At 39.1% G+C, this 23,533-nt stretch overlaps 1 protein-coding gene across 7 annotated transcripts in view; it reads left to right on the plus strand.

Annotated features, from left to right (window-relative positions):
• SLIT3 (slit guidance ligand 3) overlaps positions 1–23,533 on the plus strand; it is a 538,052-nt gene that overhangs the window by 437,054 nt on the left and 77,465 nt on the right. For all 7 annotated transcript variants that reach the window (XM_031598017.2, XM_031598018.2, XM_090150937.1 and 4 more), the window contains 6 exons: positions 4,609–4,772; positions 6,946–7,078; positions 15,186–15,254; positions 16,529–16,600; positions 16,761–16,832; positions 22,649–22,720. In XM_031598017.2, coding sequence (XP_031453877.2) covers positions 4,609–4,772; positions 6,946–7,078; positions 15,186–15,254; positions 16,529–16,600; positions 16,761–16,832; positions 22,649–22,720 — 582 coding nt within the window. The remainder of the gene's footprint in view (positions 1–4,608; positions 4,773–6,945; positions 7,079–15,185; positions 15,255–16,528; positions 16,601–16,760; positions 16,833–22,648; positions 22,721–23,533) is intronic.

A 23,533-nucleotide genomic window follows, 5' to 3' on the forward strand; every position in this document is an offset into this window, starting at 1 on the left:
CCAGTCCTACTGAACGTGAATTTGAAATTTCTAATCTAAGCTTTTCTGATAACTGTCTTATATTTCTCAGTACTTCTTTGAAGCAGTTCCATTGCTGTTAAAATATTCTTATGTACTTCTTATAATGTGTCCATTTTAATAAAGTACAGATTGATAAATATGGAGAGAAAGTCTGCTCTTTGTTTCCAGCTGTGAATGTGGACCCTGATGTTGCTGTAAGTGGAAGTTGTCTGATTAATTCACTTCACACTGCCCTGAAAATAGACACTAATTGTCCAATAAAAACAAACTATTGGAGCTATTGCATTTCAGGTTTTGAACCTAGATTTTGTTTTCATTTGTTTTCTGTAGCCCCCAAAGCCCCCTTGAAATTGAAATTGGTGGACAAAGAAATAAAGACAACCAGATTATTTTTATTGACTGTTTTCAAGTCATGGGTCAAATCTAGTGGTAGTCACTGAAAGCTTGTTCTCTCAGTGCTGCAAGCAGTGCTTGCCTGCTTCTTGCACAATTGCTTCTGTATTTCCTTCATAGCTGTAACTCTGAATCAGTTTGTAAAGTCCTTGCCTTGTTTGCACAGATGTGTCTTTGTCATATTTTGTTAGAAGATGCCCAGCTTCCTTTTTTCAGCTGCAGATGACGAATATTAGAATTTATAGCAAGAGAAGCTAAAGCTGCTTGTAATAAGACTGCATTGCTTTGGCCCTGCCTAAGTATCATGTTGGTCCTGGCAGGTTCCTACTGGTGTCTTGAAGAAAAGTTTTCTTCTTTGATATATTTTTAGGTTGATCCACGGACAGTAAAGGCAGGAGGAGGTTTGCTTTTGACTTCTTGGGCACTGGGACCTAGACAGGGCATAATGATCTTTCACAAATAAATCCAAAATGCAAATGTGTTCATTTCCTAGAAGCACTCTATTGTAGGTAGTTATGTGAGATGACAACACTGCTGAAGATGTATAGTATGACTGCTTTCCCCATTCAGCCCACACTTGTAAGTTAATTAGGATTTGCAATGACTCAACTCTGTATCTGTCAATGGGAGCCAGAATTTACAAAATTTGACATTTCTTTCCTTTTTTTATCTTGGTGTATTTACAGCCCTTAAAAAAATATTGCTCCTTTTATTATTGCTTAGTGTAGCAGCCTCACTGATACTATCAAAACATGGACAGCTCTGAAAATAATGTGCTAATGGTTTTCAGTAGTGGAGGAACATCAATTCTCTAAGTTATTGAGGAAAAAAATAACAGTTCTTATTAATTGGTACTAGTCAAAATATGTATTTAGCATCCTAATTTGAAGTGTACTTGCACTTTTGTATATATGGTATTCGGTCATGTCTTTCAGTCCTTATAGTGTCAATTGGGCATGTTTGTAAGTAGAACTGCCCCTTCATGACTTAAGCATGCAACTATTCTCAAACTTAACTTGAATCCCAGGATGTATTCAGCCTAATTTCAACAATATCCAGATGTGTTTCAGCATGTTTTTCTAACAGGTCACCAGAATTCACTTAAAGGGTTAATATTCTATGCCTTCTTTGCAATTTTTAACAGAGACGCTTGTAGTAGGATATGAATATTTCATTCCTCAAGGCTTCTATTCACCCTTGATTTTGAAAATATGTCTGTGTCCTTGAGGAAGCACTTACGAATTTAATGATAGTAAGACATCTTTGCTATAAGTGTGATTGCTTTGTTTCTGTTACAGTGGTTAAATATTGCATGTGGGAACTCTGATTACTAATTATGAATTTTTAAAACAATTTTCTCAATGTTTCTGTTTGTGTAAGTCCACTTGAACAGCCAGATTCCAAGATAAAATTATGAAAATATGAAAATAATTGGCTGCCCTAGACTTTCATCTGCTTTTCAAGTCACGTAGGGGATCTCTTGTCCGATCCCCTACGACACTTCAGAGATCCTTAATCTCACAGTTTTGCCTTGGAAAGAGTACATATGTGCTCATGCCACCTTTATATTAAAACAAAGAAGAAAGAGGCTGGTCTTCAGTTGGACAAAGGGTGAAATTCGAGTGCCACTAAAGTGGCGGTAGAACACATGTGATTGTGACAAGATAAATCTTTAACATTTTTCCCTGTATTTATTTAAGTTTCAGAACAACAGATTTATTTCTCCACTCACTTAAAATGTTGCTTAGTTGCTAGGAAAAGTATAATCCAAATGTAAGCCAAGGATTTAATATTTTTACTGATATGTTAACCTGTGTTTGCCAAGAAAAAAGATGAGGGTATGTGGATAGTTGCTGCTGCTCAGCTAATGGGCAGTAACACATGAAGTTAAAGAAACCTCTATAAAATGGGCATAATTACTGTTTTGATGGGAGTGACCTGTAGACTGACCATATGAATGTTTCTGCAAGTTCTTCCTTACTTTCTGAGCTGCAGGTTTTCCAGCAACCTGATTATGTACACCTGCTGCTTGTTTCCAATTGTGGGTGACTTCATTGTAAGGATTTGTGTCATGGAAGTTGTTCTGTGAGTATGATCTCACTCGCTTCCATCAGTGGAACAAATGATGTTTGAAGCAATGGCTCACTTAGCTTTGGAGATCTAAACTCTTGGTTTAAACACACTGTTCATGCCAAAGTATGTCTGTATGGAAAGTACATGAGGTGCCCTGCATGTGGACCCATTATGGATTAAAAAAAAAAGGGGAGAACAATTCAGGAAGAAAGTAACCAAAATTAGATGGATGCTTTTATTTCTGCATGTTCCAACTGAAAGCTTCTTCATAACCAGTTTATTTTTTCATCTTTATGCAGCAAATTAGTCTTGCCACCAAATCCTAGTCAGTATGTAGTAGATTGAGCATTCTTATTATTAAGCATTCAGCTGAGTACTGGAGTCCCTGTTTCTCCCTCTACAACACGTACAACCATCTCTGCTGGCTCCCCATGTAATTACACACACAGAGCTCCTGACTGCTGCAGTAATTGTAGTGTGCAGTGACTGGAGTGTGCTTTTTTGACATGGAGAGCAGCTGTAGCTCACTGTTTTTGCTTATGTCATGTTGACCTAGGACCTGTATCATTTAGGAATTTGTTTGGATTTGTTTTCTTGTTGCTGCACCTTAGCTGTGCCAGATGTTTTCACCTTCAGCACTATTGCATTCCAAAGGATTTGCTTGGTTGAAAACCTAATGTGATCTTGGCTACACATTTAGGCTTCCAAAAGTATGTTGCAAGTGAAGATTTCCAAGGTCTTCAGCTACTGCACCTGTATTTGAAGTGTGTGTTTCTTTAGGAAACATTTTTTGTTTTAAGATATGGTGTGCTATAGAGGAATTTGATGATCATCTCTTTTTTCTGTTCTATCGAAATGAGAAGCCTTGGACATACGTATGATGTGAGAATTCCCTCAGTGTTAGTTTGGACGCTGCATTTTCCTTATGTGAGGCTCTGATGGTTCATTTTCCTTCAGTATGGAGCCCTAAACTCAGGCTATTGATTCTCTCTGTATTTGTACAGAAAAAGAGTCAGCCTTCTCTTTTACCAGGACTATCAGCCTCTTGCCTTCATTTTAAATTTAATTCTGAAACATACACAAATAATATATATGAGTTTTGGTACAGAAAAAAAAATAAAATTTCCAGGATTCTCAAGTCTAATTCTAGCTAGCTTAGAAAGATCCTTGTTCAAAATAAGTGTCACCTTACACTCCTTTCAAGAAACACAGGCTATTAAGAAATGCATATGAATAATTGCTTCTCTGTACCAGTATCTATATTACAGGTGTCCCACTGAGAAATGGCTGTGACATCTATGCTTTTGTGGCCTGACAAGAGAATGGATGGGGCTTTCTTTTTTCAAACACTGCTAAAACAAGCTGTGCTATAGATCCCTTCCTCTTAGAGAGGCTGTCAGTGTGTTTCTTTGGGTACTGCACACCATAGTGCTGTAGCAAAGCTGAAGCTGCTTTGGAAGGATATTCTGGAGCAGTAGCAAGATTTGATGCAGACCTCATGAAGTCCACAAAGCAGTAAATCATATGTTTTTCAGATAGTACTGAACATAGAAGGGAAACTTTATAAGGAGTGGCCCAAGCTGGCAGTGCTGCTTAATATTCATCTATGTGCATGCAGGCAACCTATATGCAACTATTTCTGTAAGCAACACAAAAGAAGCTCCTGCCCCACTGCAAATGTGAGACAGTACTGTAGGTGTATGCTAAGCTTTTGTGTGGCATCAGCTGAAGTCATCCCTCTGAAGATCGTGCATATGTGTGCCACTGTGTGAAGTGAGTTTAGGCTTGAGTGTAGGCTATAGCTTGAGCTTAAATACACTTGTGAGTAAAGCCCTGTTGGTGATGCAAGTGCATCTAAATAATAGATACAGCAGTAAGTGCTTTGGTTTATAAACATATATTTATATGCATATATATTTTATTACAATCCTTGTTCCTATCAAACCTGCATAGCATGTGCCCTGTCTGTAGAACAGAACAGGATCTCATAGAAACAGATGGCAGGAAAGAGTCTGGACATGGAACCTGTCTTTTTTCACTACTTACTTAAGTATTTCTGTATGTTTTTTTTTTGTTTTGGTTTGGTTTTTTTTGATGCAATTATATCTTGTTCCGTTTCAGCAATTTGCTGGCGAACTCCTTTAATTGTAACTGTCATTTGGCCTGGCTGGGAAAGTGGTTGAGGAAGAAGAGAATTGTCAGTGGAAATCCACGCTGCTTGAAGCCCTTTTTCTTGAAGGATATTCCAATCCAAGATGTAGATACCCAGGATTTCACCTGTGAGGGTAAGAAAATCCAGTTCAATTTGGTGTCTATGGTAATGTTGGCTCTGTGTCAGGGCCTCCCTGCCTATCAGACAATAATCCATAGTGAATATTTCAGTTTAATGATGATGAAGACAGCCTTCTACAGCTGAAGATCACTGTTCCCTATCAGTTTACTTTCATTCTTGTTGTCCACATTCTGCATTTCCACTACCTTCACATAAAGAACAAATTCATGAAAGACAAATGCTCTGCTCTGTATAATCTCAGTATAACCCTAGCCCTTCCTCCCAATTCCTTATTCATGCATGTAATTAAAACTCTTTGAAGCCAGTGGGAGTGATCTTTGATTGGAAGTTATTCTATGTTTGGGGAACTGCTTGGTTTAACCATTAGCAAATGAATGCAGGGAAATAACAAAAGAAAATGTAGATAGTACTTTAAAGACTCAGTGATGCTTAGTGCTTTGCTGTGTCCGTGTATGTTACAAATAAAAAAAAGAAATTCCTTAAATGTCACTATTCTTCAGGTAGTTCTCATCTTTGTCTTATGATCCAGCAAAATTTAAGGAAAATAAGAAAAACTGACAGATGAATACACTGCTAACTTAACTTGTAGGCTGTGGTTGCCTCAAAAGCTCAGATGTGTTGGAGCTGCAGGTACTCTTACCTCTAAAGAGACCTTGAGAGTAATACGAGTTTCCTACTCGGAGCAGAAATGAACTTCTGCCCTAGTCAGGCAACCTGGCAGCAGGCCCAAATGCTTTGGACTCAGAGCTCAAGGGAACCAAGTTTAGTCTTTCAGGAATAATTGGCTTTTAGTTAGGAAAGTAAAAATCCTGGTCAATGAAATGACATTCCACGCTTTGCAGCTTTCTCCATTGCACTTGCAGTGAAACAGCTGTGGTGAATGAAAGGTACGTGGTGGCAGGATGTGAAAAACAGAATTCAGGGGAAAATGGAATATGCTGAATATGCAGAAAATACATTTTCTGCAGGTTTCCAAAAGGCTCTGAACTTTGTTTCCATCTGCAAAGCTCAGCTGGAGAGAAAAAAAGAAAAAAAATAATCTCTTTTCTTTTGTAAACTAGTCATGCTTCTCCATCCCACTGAATACAAATGACTCCCTGCCCATACATTCATGGGTAATTTTGTTATCTTGTAGCAGGAGTTCCACTCTTAGTCTTTAATCTCAATGCTCATGGGTACATCCAGCAGAGGGAAGGAAGAAACAGATCAGTCTCAATTAGTCCTTGCATCAGTTTTTAAAAACTGAAGGCACATAATGATGGCTGACTGTGGGCTCTTGGATTGCAGCCCTGTGTATCGGCACTGGTCCACTCAGGCTGCCTGTACTCTCACTTGTGTGGTTCCCCTCACTGTCATCTACAGAATGTGCCACTGTGTTTTCTTCCATATGCATCGTGATACTGTACTATGCATTTGCTTCATGTTTTGTAAAGCCTGTTTTTTGGGGGGAAAATCCCTGCCTTAGCGTTCTTAACTTCAAAGTGTTGGTTTGTTCTGCAGAACTATTGTTCTTCCATTATGGGATTTAATCTGTTGTTTATGGAACTTTGAATCCATTTTTGGAAAAAGTAGATATTTTTATGTGTGCACAGATGGGCTGCCAGCAGTTGGAAGTATGCTGCTCAGTTTGTTGTTTGCCCGGTTATTCCTGTCAAAAGCAATGAGATTTTCAATTCAAATGATAAATGGAGTGCCAGGCTGATGTTAGAAAATAAGAAATTAACATCTAAAAATTGAATTTATAGAAAAGTCTTCCTTGAACAGAGTAGATTGTGGATGTCATCTAGCTAGATGAGTTTGAGGATAACGTTCTTGTCATGTTATCCATTTCACCATGTCCATCCTGGGGACAGGGGAAGGATTTAGAATTCACATAATTGATTTTACAATATTTGAAAGATTAGTAGAGAAGTAGATCTTGCTTGGGGGAAAATATATATATATAATATATTTATTTAAAAATACGGCCATTCAATTTTTCAACTGTTGCTCTTGTTGCCTGGAGAACTTGTATGTTGATCCAAAGAGCAACTTCAAAATTCTGTGATGGTTAACCTGGATTCAGGGATGTTCCTCACTGGTCCTCGTAAGAATCTGCTGTCAAAGTGCATCAGGCTGTGCTGAAAGCTGATTTCTCTTCTGAGCATCCCATTTCTCCTCTGCAGGTAATGATGAAAGCAGCTGCTTGCTTTCTCCTCCTTGTCCTTCCCAGTGTACCTGCATGGACTCGGTGGTACGTTGCAGCAACAAAGGGCTGCGAGTAATGCCCAAAGGAATTCCCAAAGATGTGACTGAGCTGTAAGTTACATTTCACGTGGCTCCTTTCATGAGAAGTTCATGACATTACATTGTGGGGAAGCTTTGTGGGTCCTTTGGGGCTTTTACCTTCAGTGACAGAGTGGCTGGTATTTTGTGCTGTGGTGCTTTCTGTACATTTTAACTGTTGTTATTTTTATGTTTATTTGTCCCTTGACCGACTGCATTGCTGTACAATGGGAACAGAGTTTATCTGTCCTTGCACTCATTAGTTCTTTGCTGGGAACAAATGCATATATTAGTATCAAATGATTCCGTAGTGCTTCTGAGCTGCCTGAACTCACGATAGGCATTTTGAAAGGACGATGAAAATGTATTCCTGACTTATGCAGCTGTGAGCTAATTATCCTCTAAGGAGGCAGAGAGGAGGAAGAAAAACTGCCATGTGGTGGAAACAAACAATGAGTTTTCTCCAAGCCTCATGAAATGTCTAAAAAAAGTGATAATTAGATTACATTGTAAAGTAAATTCATCCTAGTTGAGAACCATCTTTCTAGGCTTCTTTTCAACTACTCCTTACTATTATACTGGATTTTGATTCTTTCCAAAGAAAGAAAATACCCTGGTGGCACTGCTTGGCTTAAACAGTTGGCAATAGAAATACAGAGCTTTTCTCCTATAGCTCCTTATTCAAATCTATCCCAGGTGAATTGTTCCTGAAGCTTTTTACAAGCTCATCTATATTTCTCTATGAATGTAGTTGGCTGAGTTAGTTGTTGTGTTCACTGAATTTTGTAATGGATGAAAATCCACTTCTGCTTTACCCCATTCAGTAATGTGGCAACTGATGAGTGAAATACACATCCTTTGACTTCCTTTGCAGTGTAAGGGGGTTTGTGCTGTTTTTAGCTATACTGCAGTCGAATGTAGGGCCTTGTTGCTTTAATGGGGAGTGGACTGAGAGTGTGTGTGGAAATGAAAAAGAACGTGAATATTTTGCACTGATTAATACATCCATGGGAGCACTGGGTATGTTTGAAGTGGTTTGAATCCAAAGCCAAGTCCAGGCCTGTGTATTACCTTATATATATTGCCATCCATGATAAAGAATCTACAGTTTCTACTCTGTTCTTGTTCAGATCTTGTTCTTGTTCAAGTATGACTTGCCAAGAATAAGATAGCACAGATTTTGCTTTGATTTCCACTGCCATGCTGAGGAATTTTTATCTTTAAATTTCGCATATCAGGTTTTACTGATACTATCCGATGCACTGACAACATAACTTTCACAAAAAGAGTGAAGTTAATCTCACATTTTTGAAAACTGCTACATTTCTTACGCTATTTCTTTGGCAATTGAGGCAGTAGCCTGGAATTGAGCAGTTTGAGTTCATAGAGGCTTACATGACTGTCTTCTTCAGTAGGAGCCTCATGGCTGTGCAAGCTTCTAGTTCTGTTTTCTGCTTTCAATCCAGAAATGTGTCAGCAGAACACAGTCGGCCATGGACAGGCTGGCTCAGAATTGTTCATGTTCTGCAAATACAACCTTGAATCTGTCCCAACTGTCTCCCAGTTCAATCCTGATCACTTTTCTCTCAACCAACATAAATTGAACTCCTTATATGTATCTATGCCAAAAAATGAGCTGCAGTTACTGAAGCAAAAAAATTTGTGAAAACAGTGAAAAGAACAAAGTTTAAAAAATGAAATGAAATCAGTCTTACCTGCCTCTCTTCTGCTTCCAGATTAGCATGCTAACCATCATCTAGAAGACAGTGTATCAAGTTAATAGCGTGTAGTTTTTACTGTTCTCTATTTGAGAATTGTCGTAATTGCGATGGCAATCAACATCTCCTGTGGGACTCCACCTCTTGCCTCACTTTGAAGACCACAGCTATTTGGCAGACTGAACCCAATAACTGTCTGGACGCAGTGGTTAATTTTGTTCAGTCAATTTCCACTCCTCACACCAAAATGCCCTCCTTCCCACAGGGCAGTCCCAGATCCCTTCAGCTGTGTCTAGAGGCTGAAGTATGTTGCCAAAGATTGTCAAAGACACTAGGAACTGCACAGTGCATGAGTTGCCTGCTGCAGCAGATGAGCTTTCACATGGCCAGGGAGAGCCATCACAGTCTCTAGGGCAGGGATGCCTTCATCTTTCCCACCAGTACAGCAGTCAGCGCTGCTCTGGGAGAGAAAAAACCTTCCTCCGTCTTACCTCAGCTCATGCTGCCTTTCTCCCCTTCTGCCATTCTCCCCTTCTACACTGTCGGGTCAGCAACCTGCAGGCAGTGCACGGGCTGCCCATGCCTCCCCCGTAGCACAAAGCCACTAAGGACAGAGGTTGTGCCAAGGAAGGGACGCGGCATGAAGAGCCTCTTGTCCTCAAAGCCGGCAGCTCCCCTTGTGGGTGGCCTGAAAGGTGATGGGATACAGGGGAGCTTTTCAGTGGGACTTTTATGAATGTGCCAGTCTGGCATTTATAAACATCAATCATTTACAAGGCACATGAGCTACAGTGCTTTCTATTAGACTGCAGTGTGTTTTTATACAACATGATTAAAAAAAAGAAAACACTGCCTTGTATCTGGATAAACCAATCTGCTGAGGACGAATACAACTTTCTCATGAGATCTTTTAAATTCTTTTAGAGGTCTTAAAATAACCTTGAAGCAGGAATTCTTTCATTGTGTAAAACAGACATTAAATACCAATGTGAAAAGATGTATGTAGCTCTGACATGGACAAGCAGGGAAAAGGTAAGTTAACCTTTTCTGGGTCTTGTTTCACTGTGTTGTAGCTCAGCCGAAAGCACCGTCAATGCTTGTGATATGGTGTACTGGAGATTTGGGCTCACCCCTTCCAGCCTCGACCTGATTCTCTGTTCTGAATGTGGGCATTGACAGCAAATGGGAAATCCATTATGTCCCTCCTGTTTAAAGCTGGGAGCGGCAGGAGATGTACCTGTGTTTGGTTTGCAGGCCCTTGGGAGGAGGGATTGCCTTGGCAGGGAATGCTTCCACACAGAACAGAGTTGGAGAGACCACAGGGACTCCTGCCTTTTAAATGGATTGCAGTACAAGAAATCTCTATTTCCCAGTGCTTCTTTCACAGAACTCATCATCATGGGGTGTTCAGCTTCCTAGGAATAGGGAAATACTGTATTGTTTCCTCCAAATTCCTTTCATAAATACATATACACATACTGCCTGCGTTTTTTTCCTACTGTTTACTTGCTTTGAAGAGAAGCCTTCATTCTTTGACCACGGGCACTTTTCTAGTCCAGCAGTTCAACACATGTTTATGCAGTGAGCTCGTTTGCTCACTCCTGCTTTGTGTTTTAGGCTTTCTTTTCTTTTTCTCTCTTTTTTTTAAGTCTGTTTGAACTAAGTTTCCCATGCTCTTTTTCCGTCTACATATTACTTTAGTGTGTGAGTGCTGGTCTTTTTTTCTGATAAACTCATGTTCTATTTCTAATGCAGTCTTATCTGACAAGATCCTATTCCTTTTATAGACCTAGAGGAAATAACAATTTGCACTGAGGGAAAAAGCTGAAGGCAATCATGTGGACAGTGTCATCTCTAGACCCAGTGTTGTCATGGCACTGTGCTGTATGAGAGCAGTGATGGGATTCTTGGACATCAACCATACATCACTGCTTGTGATTTATATTAATACGTATTAATCTTTGCACTTGCTTTGGTGTTTCTCTCCTTACAGAGCTCTCTCCTGCTTACGTTTTTTCCTTGACATGCTTTGTCTCTTTGCCTGCAAGCCTGGTCAGTCCCTTTTTGCACTGCACTTTTCAGCAGAGGCTGAGTGGTGAGGAATCCATCCACCGGCCTTTCAGCTCTTCATTGCCTGCCTCTGGGCTGCTGCCTGTTCCAGCAAAGCAAAGCTCTCCCACTTGAGGGGATGGATAGGTCTATAGAAGAATATTCTAGCTGCAGTTCAAATCAAGGACTAAAATCTGCAGCCATCTGTTTAGAACAGTTAAATAGATCAGCAGTCTCAAATGATATTTTGCATGAGTGAAGTTGGAGTGCATGTCAGAAAGGTGATTTTAGCATTAAGAGAATAAAGTTAAGTGTAACTTCAGGGCCTTCACTTTTATCACAAACACAGTCACATTTCTATGTGTCGGCCATGTGGGTTGTGGTCTGACATATCAGTGCAACAAAATCCAGAGTCCAATTTTCCAAACCTTTCTTAAGTGCAAGATCCAGACTTGTACCTGAATCAGTGCTTGAATTGCGTTTCTTCTCAGGAAACTGTAACTGAAACTCTTCTTTTGTGGATGTGTGGTATCCTCACATATTTCATCTTTCACACCAGTTCTACTCAAGCCCACCTTTTTTAGGAAATAAAACGTGCATCAAAATTTTAGGATACTACATATCTGCAATAAAAGGTTTCAACTATAACTTATAGAGCTGCATAAAATTGTCAAATCTCTCTTTTTTTTTTATTTTAATATAACAGTCCATATGGAATATTCAAAGAAATTAAAGAAAAGGCTTTGTGCTGTGTCAGTTACTGCCTGATAACTGATTCCTCTCTCCAGTTTCTCCTTGTAGCACAGACTGCTGCTTTGAGCTCAGCTTTATGGCTCAATGGTCATTTCGGTAGTAAAAATGTCCAGGTAATTCAGATGGTTACATGATGCTTCTATCATCCTTTTTTTTTTTTTTTTCCCTTTGTCATCTTTTATGCATAGCTCTAAATGTTTAACACACGAAGTCAGTGCTTGTGGAAGATGCTGGATGAGCCCCTGGGGGCTGTGGGCGCTGGGCTCCAGGAGCTGGTGTAGGTAGGACAAAGGCGAGCAAGGCTTGGCTGTACCCACAGCACCAGCCTTCCTGGCCAGGCAGGTTTCTGCCTTTAGTGCTCCTGTGGGTTTTTAGGAATCCTTTCTGACGCATGGTTGGTGTCGTTCTGTAAGAATATGAGCACGTGTTTTGTGGGTTTTTTTCCTATTTTGACTCTGGTAGTTACTTGTTGGCTACAACTTGTTATTCAGACTGCAGGATTCTCAGCAGCATTCATGGGACAAAAAACAATTTCCAGTCTGATATATTGAACTGCAGAGTTTAGAGACTTTAGGGAGCAAAGGAGGTTGTTCTGAATACTAGACAGCATGTCTGTATTAAGGCACTGACACCCACTCTCTACTCTGTCTCTCTGTATTCATAACTTGACTCTGCGTGTTAAAATTAGCCATAATTTTTTTCATTCATGCCAGAATTTCTTTGCACACCAGATGCCACGTACATCATCTTACTTTGGCTACGTATTAGAAATAATTACAAATTACAATATTTTCTCTACATTATCCTGTTGTTTTGTTGCTTGCTTTTTTTTTTTTTTTTTTTTTTTTGTAACTTCCTCCATGGTTAGATGTACCCACAGAGTTTTGTTACTGGACTCTGCCCCTACACTCTCAGGAATAATCCTGTTATTCACCAGATCCAGTTCCAGCCCTCTTGCTGTCCCTGTAGATCACCTCTCCTTTGGCCAAGCCAGGGGCAGAACTGCCGCTTCGTATCTGCTCCTTGTTCTGATGGAGGCCTTGCTTGTTGAGGGTGGCAGTTCATCTGCAGCCATTGTGCTCTTCAAATACTGCAGTTTAGACCCTCCTGGTTCTTGGCATCTTCTTTTGTCTGTAAGGCTCTGGTTATTTCAAATCCATTTCACTTAAGTACTTTCAAAATGAATGCCCATTGCTTAGAAAATATTGCCCTCCTTTGTATAATGTAGCGAAAGATTTAATAGTGGGGAATTGATCTTCTGCATGCATGAGAAGTGTATGATCAGTAATTTTTCCATATACAATTGTATTCAGAAATTATACCAGCAGCGTAAGTACTGCAGCTGTTTGCAAGCACATTTACGTAACCATCAGATTGTCTGCAGTACAAATCCAGTGCTATTCAAAGCAGATCCCACTGTAGGAGCCGGCCTGTCTGTTAGTTGAAGGAGTGAAGCACTGGACTAAAATGCACCATCAAGTTTTGATTCCACCAAAAAGGAAAATAGGCAAAAAAAAAAACCCAGCTATCATCAGTTTGTTCAAATTGCACACCACTTCATATTGGGATCAACAGCAGAATATCCTGAAAATCTATTTCTGAAGATTTCAATGCATTGCACGAGTTGAGTCTCCTTCCCTAAATGAAAATCATATATTGCCTCCGAATATGTAATGCATGACCTGCTTTTGATTTCCTTTGGAAATCCTTTGGATTGTACGTGTGGAATAAACACTGGAGACTTGACTTAACCTCATACATGACTGTAGGATTTACAGACATTGTAGGATAAACGGGAAGGCACGGACTCTCAGCAACCCCATGCATCTATAGCAGACCACAACTGGGGAAATGAGACACCATTTGCCCTGCTAAATAGTAACATATGTGGTTAAACTCTGAGGATCTTCTGTGTAACAATTTATGGTGTGAAATTACACTACACCAAGCCACTTGATTTTCAAAATATTTTTTATCAAATTCAGTCAAAATTAGCAAGTGACTTTACACTTGCTGATTATGAATATCCATGGAAAGTGTGAATGTGGCATAACTAATCCACACCGTGGTTTGGGATAACCTGCGGCAGCAGAACGGCCCTCACTGCTTTGCAAGAACTGTTTGCTGTATAATAGCAGCACTTGATGCTTGTGATCTTTGTGAATGCTCAACAGGTTTTCATCAAGGAAGGATTTTGCTTTTGGTTAAAAATTCAAAAGCCCGTATTCCAGCTTGTCCAGCGGAGTCTGGGTCAGCTCCACAACGTGCTTCAGTGTAACTCTGCCTTTACAGGCCTCTGTGCACAGACAAAACAGAAAACCACAAGGCTGGGGACAGGAGAAAAGTGGGCTTTCCTCTTTACTCATTTCAGAGTGAGGATTTTCCCTTTTATCGCTATGAGGCTCCAGCATCCAACAACTTGCAAGAAATTCTGCCTGGAGTAGCCCAGTTAAAAAGAGGCTCAGGCAGCAAAAATGGTGACAGGCCATTATATCAAAATTAAAGAGGAAAAATAAAACGTGACAGTTGCAAAATGTGTTATGTAAAAAATTCTGTTAGTGTTTATAGATTTTATTTTTAAACGGTGTAAAATAAAAATAAAACTTGTGGGAAACGTTTCTTGGATTTAGTTTACATAAATATCTCTGCGTTGTTACAGTTGGTGTAGGGAGGGAACATGCAGCACAGCAATGATCTGTTGTTATTGTTGTTTACTCTAGTGAATGCAGAATAAGGAGGTCTGCTGCCAAAGACAAGGAAATGGTGTGTGTGGGATGCAAGTTCTTGCCGTGGGTGCTGGCTTTTGCTCTGAGCAGCATGGAGTGCTCTGCTGTCTGTGGGCTCCGTTTCCTGACCGCCTGTGGTAACATTTCAAAGCATACCACAGCAGTGGCAGTGGTCCCACAGGAATAATGCCTTGACGTGTTCTGAGAGGAAACCGTTCCATGTTTAATCCCCACCTGTGCGTTCCTCCCACACTGCGCTTTGTACGAAGGCCGATTTGTGGCCTGGTGGATGTGTCCTCGGGCAGGTTTCTGAAGGACCGTGCTGGGCACGTTTCTGTTGCAGTCTCATTACTTTGATAACTACCAAAGACGTCATAAACGTGGCATCAAAGTCATAGATATTTCTGTTGACAATGGAACGAGTGAAACTTTTTGCTGCACAGAGACCTGGAAGCACAGCTCTCCCTGTCTGTGTGAGGGATGTTCAGGCACACGACAACACCTTTCCACAGGTTCAGTCAGCACTCAGTGTTCTCAGCAATCTTATTAAAGCTGACTCTCTGTAAAGGGCACAACCCATACAATCCTTCTCCCCTTACTTCTTCATCTGCTGTCTTAGGAGGACCAACTAATCATTTCCCTTTGCTGTGCGCCATATATCTTTTATTTGCTTCCAAGTTTTGAACAAAACCATCAGTAAGCTACTGTCATGTTTTGCATATGGGATAATTCACTTACAAAGGAAAAGTTCTTACAGTTTCAAAGCAATGAATCCAAGACAATTTCCTTAGCAACTGACTTTAATTTGTATTTTCTTCATTCACGATGCAGTCTGGGTGACCAGAGTTGTTTTTAACATGTTTATATAACTGTCAAATGTGACTTTTTTTCCAGATACCTGGAAGGAAACCACCTGACTGCTGTGCCGAAGGGACTCTCTGCCTTCAGGCACCTGACACTGATGTAAGATACGTGGCTCCAATGTCAAGAAACATAGATGACTCTTTCTGCACTGTTTTGTAGATGGAACATGTGAAATTAGTGTTAAGGGGGGGAAAAAAACAAAACACAAAAAAACACAAATCTTCTGTAAATGGAATTGAAAAGGAGTTTAGCTGTAGCAACTGCTGCCAGTGAACGTTCCTAAAGAGTGGAGAAAGAGCAAAGTGAAATGACTAAGGGCACCATGGACCCTTCCTCTGCAGGAGCTTCCAGCATCTGCTGCAGGACAAACCTCTTGTGAATGTGCTGCTGTACCACTTGGCAGATTTATCTGTGCAAAGCAGTAAAGGTCATTAACAGAGGAGACAGCATTAATTTGTCCTAGTTGAGGCAGTATTTATAGTGCTAAGTTAATGAAAATTTACATAGCTGTTTTTGCTATGGGTAGTCATACAGATAGAGGCACAGCTAGAGTTCACTGAGTAAATTGTTCCCTGAAATACACCGGAGCAAAATTTCTTAGCTGAAATATTTGTCAGAATTTTTTTTCAATCACCTGTAGGTACTCAAGTCAAATGGGCAGAATAATAACAGGCATATATATATATACTCCCTATATATGTTTTTCCAAATATATATAAATTTATATAAATATATATATATATATTTATATAAAATATTTCATTTGGAAACACCTCTAATTTTATTTTTCAAGGGAGAGCAACAACAAAATAAAATGCTCTGTTTGAGCCTAAATGACTGTTTTGAAATGAACAATGCAATACCTTTTGTTTCTAGCTGAAGCAACGCAAACTCCTTTCCCATCTTTTATTTTGTGAATTTATTCCGAAGTGCGCATTCTTTTTACGCAGGGTTGTTCTAGTAGCTGTCAATGTTAAGAGCATAAGGAAATGGTATGCCTGTAATAAATTGAAAAGCAAACTGGTACAGCAAATATTCACCCATGCTTGTATTACCTATTAATTTATCCTTCTTCTCTGAAAATTTTGCTTTTACTGTTGTTTTTTTTTTGTTGGTGTTGTTGTTGTTGGAATGCTGTGTGCTAGAAATATGCCTTACTGTAAAGTCCAAGGCTTTTGTTGAGAAAATGTTCTGATGTGACTTGCTTTTAGAGCTTAGTCCAAGTCGGTTAGAAAATATTATATCATTTGCTAACATGTGACTTCTCCATTGCCTCAATCATTTTGCTGTGAACATATTATGTAAGCTCCAAAAAAGACATGTATCTCTAAAGTCGTACATATAAATGATATTTTCTTTATGTATTCCTTCAGTGATTTGAGCAACAACAGCATAAGTGTATTGGCCAATTATACCTTCAGCAACATGACCCAGTTATCAACACTGTAAGTAGCCCAATGTTTTTGAAATTTGAATTGCTTTTCAGATGCCAACCTAGATGTTAAACAGTTAATATATACCTTGTGACTCAAGCATGTGGCTTGAGTAAAAGTGGAATGATCCAAGAAAATACAGTGTTGTAACTGTGTTCTCTCATTCTCACAGCATCTTGAGCTACAATAGACTTCGGTGCATTCCAGTCCACGCGTTCAATGGGCTCAGGTCTCTTAGAGTGCTGTAAGTATCATTTTTTCAGTGCAGCTGAGTTGCAGTTTATTAGGATGCTGTTGATGGCAGGGAGGTTTTTAATGAGCAGATGGCTTTCACTTGATTCAGTAGTCATAAATATTTTCATGCAATTAGCTTCAGTGTACTTGTACTTAGGTGCAATATGTCCAGTAATGACTAGAGCAGGTGAACTCTAAACCTTGAAAAGAAGCAGTTACATTTTTGCAGGATGAATGACTTTTCTCTGATAGGTCAGGGACAAGAACTATCATGAAAACAGGCTTCCAAGAGGCTGCAGAGAGTCTGTCTTTCAAAAGTGTTGAGAATCGATCATGTTTTAGAGTGTAAATTTGCATTAGATGCAAGAGCAAATGCTAGTGGAGGAAGTTTCACCTCATGGTGACAGGAGTGTGGGTGCATTTCAAAATGTACACGTGTGCTTTCTTTCTTTGGAGATCTTTTTCTCCTCTCTTCTTTTCTAGTGTAGCTGCATTCAGCAGCTTTTTGTGGATTGAGCAATCTGCTTATAGTCTCCTCTGAAAGTTATCTTCTTTCCATGGTCTTTGAGTGTTGGCTGTGGGCCTGTTCCTTACAGAAAGCAGCCCTCCACTGCTTTTCTTAGGTATCTGCTAGAATAACTCCCACTTCTGTCTTCTTTTTACTGACGTCCCCATCTGCCTATCAGAAGCTCACCCCGAGTTCGCTTTGCTTGGTTCTTTGTGTGGCTCTGTGACACCGTGCACAGGTATTGGGACAAGGTGGAGAAACCACCATCCTCCCCACTGCCCAGCAAAACAAGTGGGTTATCATTACTTGTATGATAACCTGGAAGCAAAAAATTTAGATTGTTCATCTGTGATGAGATTGTTTGGAGTGCTAGAGGGGAAAGATTTGAACACTGCATGGCCCAGAGGAGTTGCATAGTATGTCCCAAGTGCTTTGAAACTTCTTTTTTTAAGTTAGGTTTCATTTGCATACAGAAGCTTCTGTGAATTTAAAGAGCAATAGCTACTGTGCATTGAGTCCCAAAGTGTGGAATCAAGCTGTTAACATGGGAGGTACCACAACTGGAGAAGATACAGGGCAGTGCCCAGCAGGGCTCTTATACTGTGGTATAAGTGGTAAAATACATATCTAGGTTTCAGAGAGACAGATTTAGATTACCAGCTTTCATTGTTAAAAACAAGAAAGAGACGTGGTTTGGATTTGTTATTTTAAGTTTGGCTTGGGACTCTGATTTCTACTACTGCAATAGGATGGTCACATTTGAGCTGTTACATGAATTCTGAAATTCAGCCACACATGAATATATTCAGTTTCATGGCCAAATAAATTATTCCATATGGAGCTATCTTCTGGCTTGCTTCTTATATGCAAGCTAGCTTGATTAAAGCTAGCTTGGGATTCTCTACAACAAATTGGAGTGTAGATATACCCTGCCTCATTCTTTCCGATAGCTACAGTTTATCTTTTCACTTCCACTCTTGCAGACCACATATGGACAGAAACAAAGGGCATTATTTTGAGTATCAGCTGTAATCTTTTGGCTTTCTTAAGTGATCTAGTAATCAAATTGCAAAATATCTTCCTTCTCCAAGGGAAAAGCCCTGCTTGTCTTGCACAGAGCAGCGTGAGTGAAATGAAGCCTGAATGGGAATCTCTGAATGCTCATTGCATTTGGAAGCCTCCTGATTGATTTGATTTATTATGGCCCACAAAATTCTGGTATCAGCTACAACTTTTGCCACATGTCATCTACGTTGTTATTAAAAATCGATTCTCCAGGGGGAAAATGGGCTTCCGAGTGATAGAGTGCAATCTGTTACTGTCAGTTATTTATTATCCATATTCTCAAATGAATGTAAAAGAGAAAACATCAGCAATACAATTTTCACATTTTATTTTTTTTTTTTAATAAAAAGAATAGAGATATCTCAATACCTTTGGCAGTGCTTGCCTTTGAAAGTTAACATGACCTTCTCATACAGACTTCAGTGTCTTCCAAATGCCTCATGTTTTCTTTACTTTTTGACTCTCTGCACTAAGTAAAATAAATACATATTTGAAAATCAGACTAATCATAGAGGTATGATGAAAGTGATCTCTGACTGATATCGGGTTCTGTCCTCTGTCTCTTACACTTTTCAGCTCAAGCCCAGCTGAGAAAAGGGCACAGTCAAAATGTTTATGTTTAAGCCTGAATATATATCAGTGTTTACATAGTCACGTCTTCAGTCTTTGCCTGGCTGATCCATAATGGCATCCAGAGTGTGCTGAGGGGCAATTTCAACATTTAAATTTTTTTGTTTTTTTTTAAAAGGAAAAGTTTATATCAGAGTTTTTTTCCACCAAAACTATTGCAATGAAAATTTGTGATTTTCTTCTCCAAAACTAAAGAAGCTTAATATTAATAGGTTTTAAAAGCTGAGAGATTGAAACAGGGGAATTATAAATGTTAGAAGTTTCTGTTTGTCCTGCACTGATTATTTTTATTGTTTGACAGTGCTGTAACTTACAATATTTTGTCTCTGTTTAATTAGGAGGGAAAGTCCAAAAACAGAAATACTTTATCAGATCACAAAACAATTTTCCATGTTGTATTCATGGAAAAATTTCTAAATGAGCTACAAAATATTCTACTAAAATGAGATGTTTCAGTTTTACTGAAAAATGATGGATTGTTTACTGGAGTTCAAGAGCTCACATTTATTTAGAAAAGTGCTGTATTTCAGAGCTCACATAAGCACAGTAATATATGTGGTGAGAAAGCTGCTGCACATACTCTTCAGACAAAACCTTGGAACCAATTTTTGCAATATACTTCTGTGTTGGATGTTGCAGAGTTGACCTAAGAGAAATATTAATTGCCTTTATTGTTGTTTGGGTTTTTTTGCATCGCAGAATGACTGTCTGTAGTTATTCTGCAAGTTCAGCCAAGCTTTTAGCCAAATTACTGTCTTTATAGAGTAGATTATTTTTTACTAAAAAAGTATGTTTATAGTTACCTAATGTTACCAGACAGCAGGTTGGGAGTAGGACTGGGGGACAGCTGGCGTTTTGTTGTTGCTGTTGTGGTTTTTTTTGAAGAACAAACAAAAAACAAACCAAAACAGAAACCCATAAGGATATGCTTAGTTCATTCCTTTATCTCAAGACTCAGAAATAAATTAGATTACAGAAAGAAGAAAGTTTTTGTTTGAGGAATTTGGATGTTCCGTAATTGTATTCTGAAAGGAGACCACCATCACCTTACATTCACACTCTTATGTTTACTGATGTTTAGACAATGAGATAACTGGAAGTTGTGCCTTTGGGGGTGAATGCGTGCATGCATGTGCTTTAACTTTCCAAATGTTTGGGATTTTAATCAAGCTTTTGCTCAGGTAGAAAAATGTTTGTGTTGTTGATCCAACAGAAAAAAAAATCATTGTTCTGCTGACCTCTCCTGTCACTGTTTTATAATGAGGTTCTTACAGCTTTTTAGCTATAATTTATCATTTCAGTTTAGCTGTATGGGTGGAGGTACTGCTGACATCATTTCTTCATTAAAATGCTGTCAGTGGCATCCATGCAGCATACCTCAGTGTTTGAGGTATGCAGTGAAGCCCTTCATTAAACGTGGGTTTATGTTTCTGATGCTTTTTACTTTCTTATAGATAAATGACTTTGTCATTCTTAAGCTTCTCTTGGAAAAGGATTCCAAGACATTTTGTTTAGGAAGGCAAATACACGCATTCACAGAATAAAGGCAACTGATATGATGTGAGGATAAACTGAAGTTCTGCTCTCTGTTCAGAGGGCACTTGCACATCTTTAAGTATAAAATATCAGAACGTAAGTTCATTATAAGATTCTTATTTGAATGAAGGAGGGTGCATTTTTCTGATAATTTCTTGACCAGGCCTGATCTTTCATCCTCCACCAACATATCAGAGCTGTTTGGGTATGGCTTTGCCATTGTTCATTCTGTTCAGAATTGGAGAGCGTGCTTTATCTGGAGTTCCTGTGTGGATGAATTACTTGGAGATCCATCCTTACTTATACACACCAAGCATTACTAATAATAGCCAAGCTAGATCTGCTTAGAAGAAATTCAGAATGATGGAAAGGGAAGCTTTTGGTACTCTTTTGGCAAGAGCTGTAAAAAACATCCCAGCAGGACAACTGTGCTGTAGCTTTTGCAGTTTCATGCCCCATAGAAAAATTTTGCATTAGAATAAGAAATAGAAACTGCAGCTGCAGTGTGCTGCTGGGAAACGTGATCGTGGTAATATTGCTTATGGGCACATAACTCACAGCCTCCACAGCAGGGCCCAGGCTTCCAGAACACAGGACAAGTGGCATCTTCCCCTGGGGAGCATGGCCTTCCTCACTGTGTGTGTGTTGGTGGAAGGCAGCATGGAAAGATAACATTGATAAAAGTTCTAAGGCATAAATCCCGTAGATCCTGATGAGGTTCACAGTGGTGTTAGGGTGCAGAAAGGAAAAAAGGATGCAAAAAGAGGTGCTTTTATTTTCATTTGGGGCTATTGTGTGTAGGAAAAGGCCCAGATATTTGGCCTTTTCACCATTTCAAGCATCTGTACTGTCAAAAAATTCAAGATCACCAGGCAAACTCGAGAACTTGAGGGAAATTGCTGCTACAAACCTGACACACACCAGATTTCTATGTTCTGCCCTCTTCTGCCACATCTAGAGCATATATGGTACTGGTACTGCTGGGAAAGAGGATGTAAAGCATACAGGAGTTTGCTATCAGTGATGCAGGTCAGGGGAGAATTGCAAAATAAATAAATAAATAAATTAAAACATTGATGTGATTTTCTTTTGCATTTTCTCTGCCAACTTTAGTTTGAGAAAAGGCTATTGAGATCCAGAGACACTGACTCCTTATGAGTGCTTTCTATCACTGTGTGAAGTATTAAGCTTCCAGGCAGTAACATATGAAATAGAAAAGTTAAATAAATGTTACTGTATGCTTTATTTGGCCAGATAATTATCTAGTAAAGCAGAGGATGAGCAGTTAAACAGTTGTTTCTATTTATGTAAAAGACAAAATTCTTCTCTGGTGCACTTTCTAGATAGTTATTATATAACTATCACCTCCAGCATCCGCTCCCCTCCTGCAGTCTATCATACCATCTATTCATGCTTGCCTGTGTAACATATCCACAAATGTATTTCTTAGAAAAGAGATAAAGTGTCTGCTGAAATTGTCCTGGAAGCAGTGGAGAACATTTTCACAAAGGTCCTGAAAGCCTTGATGAGAAAATATTTGTTTCTTTATTTAGGATTAATGGTGCCCTAAAACAACTAATTTCAAGTATTTTCACTGGTAACATAAATATATTTGTCAAGTGGATTTTTAAAATACCACACAAGAAAGGCATTTCCAAATATAAGAGTGGAAAACTCGAATGTGAAAGTGCAGATATATTCGCCCTCATGGATCTTTGCTCTCTCCTAAGGTTTCTCTGAAGTCAGTATTTAATTTCTTGTTTTCCCTCTTCTGTTTTCTTTGTGTTTCCAGCTAATGGGATTCTATAAAAGAATTACAGGTCTGTATGTGAGGGTCTGTTTGTCATCAATACACTTTTAATAGCATAGTGTATCACCTTTTTAATTTAAAACATTAGTCACCAACAGTTCTGATCGTATCATTGTTTTAAATGTCAACATCTAGAAGCAGCATGGAAGCTTGTGAGTTGTGAAGCTTGTAGAAACTCACAAGGAGGGAAAATCGAGTACCATTCTTAAGCACCAATTCCCTCACTTCTGAGCAGCAGACCACACTGTGATACCTTCCTGCTTCTCCACTCTTCTAGGACGCTCCATGGGAATGACATTTCCAGTGTTCCCGAAGGTTCCTTCAACGACCTGGTGTCCCTGTCCCATCTGTAAGTACTTCTGTGTTCTTCAGTTTCGGACTTATAAAACACTGCAGCTATTACAAATTTATGATTGTGTAACTGTTCTGTTCTTCCTGCGTACTTTCCGTATTCTGCTCTGGATATTCATAGAGCAAATGTTCAAAGGAAATAAAATAAATATAAGAACCTGTTGTTATTAGTTACCAAAATATTTTCTTAAGGAAAACCAAATGAGCAAATGTGACGATTACCTCTTCTTGTGTGGACTTTGTGTTTAAGGTTTTTTCAGCATTGTCTAAGAGAAATGCAGAGTGTGTTATGGTCTGAGACAGAGACAGGAAACCTCCCACAAAGAGCAAATATTAAGCAAATGTAAATACAGTGCTTAATAAGTGTCATATGTTTTGCATACTGAAATGCTGTCAGTATATGAATTTGATGAATCACTACCTCAGACAATATATATTTAATCATAGGGAAATACCTCAAATCACAGTATTAATACTCGTAATTTGTACAAAATAATTAAAAGTTAATAAAAGCTTCAGGTATTTCAAGAGATGATTTGGATTAGTGGAGGTCCGGGATCTTTTTAAACACAACTCAATTGATGAAAGAACTGTAGAAGACAAACAGCTGTAATAGTTACGAAACAAACCTGGAGTTTCACAGTCAGTGCCAAAATAGCGAGCTGAGATGATGTGTGATATTACACATGATGCATGTGCATGTGTACATTTAACATAATTTTGTATCTGTTTCTTAAACTTTAAGCATTCCCTCCAGAAAACTTACTGAATACAACAGCACTGTTATCCAGAAAATGTGCAAAACACAAAT

This window comes from Phasianus colchicus, chromosome 15 (assembly GCF_987193195.1).
Source record: "Phasianus colchicus chromosome 15, bPhaCol1.hap1.1, whole genome shotgun sequence".
NCBI classification, from domain to species: domain Eukaryota; kingdom Metazoa; phylum Chordata; class Aves; order Galliformes; family Phasianidae; genus Phasianus; species Phasianus colchicus.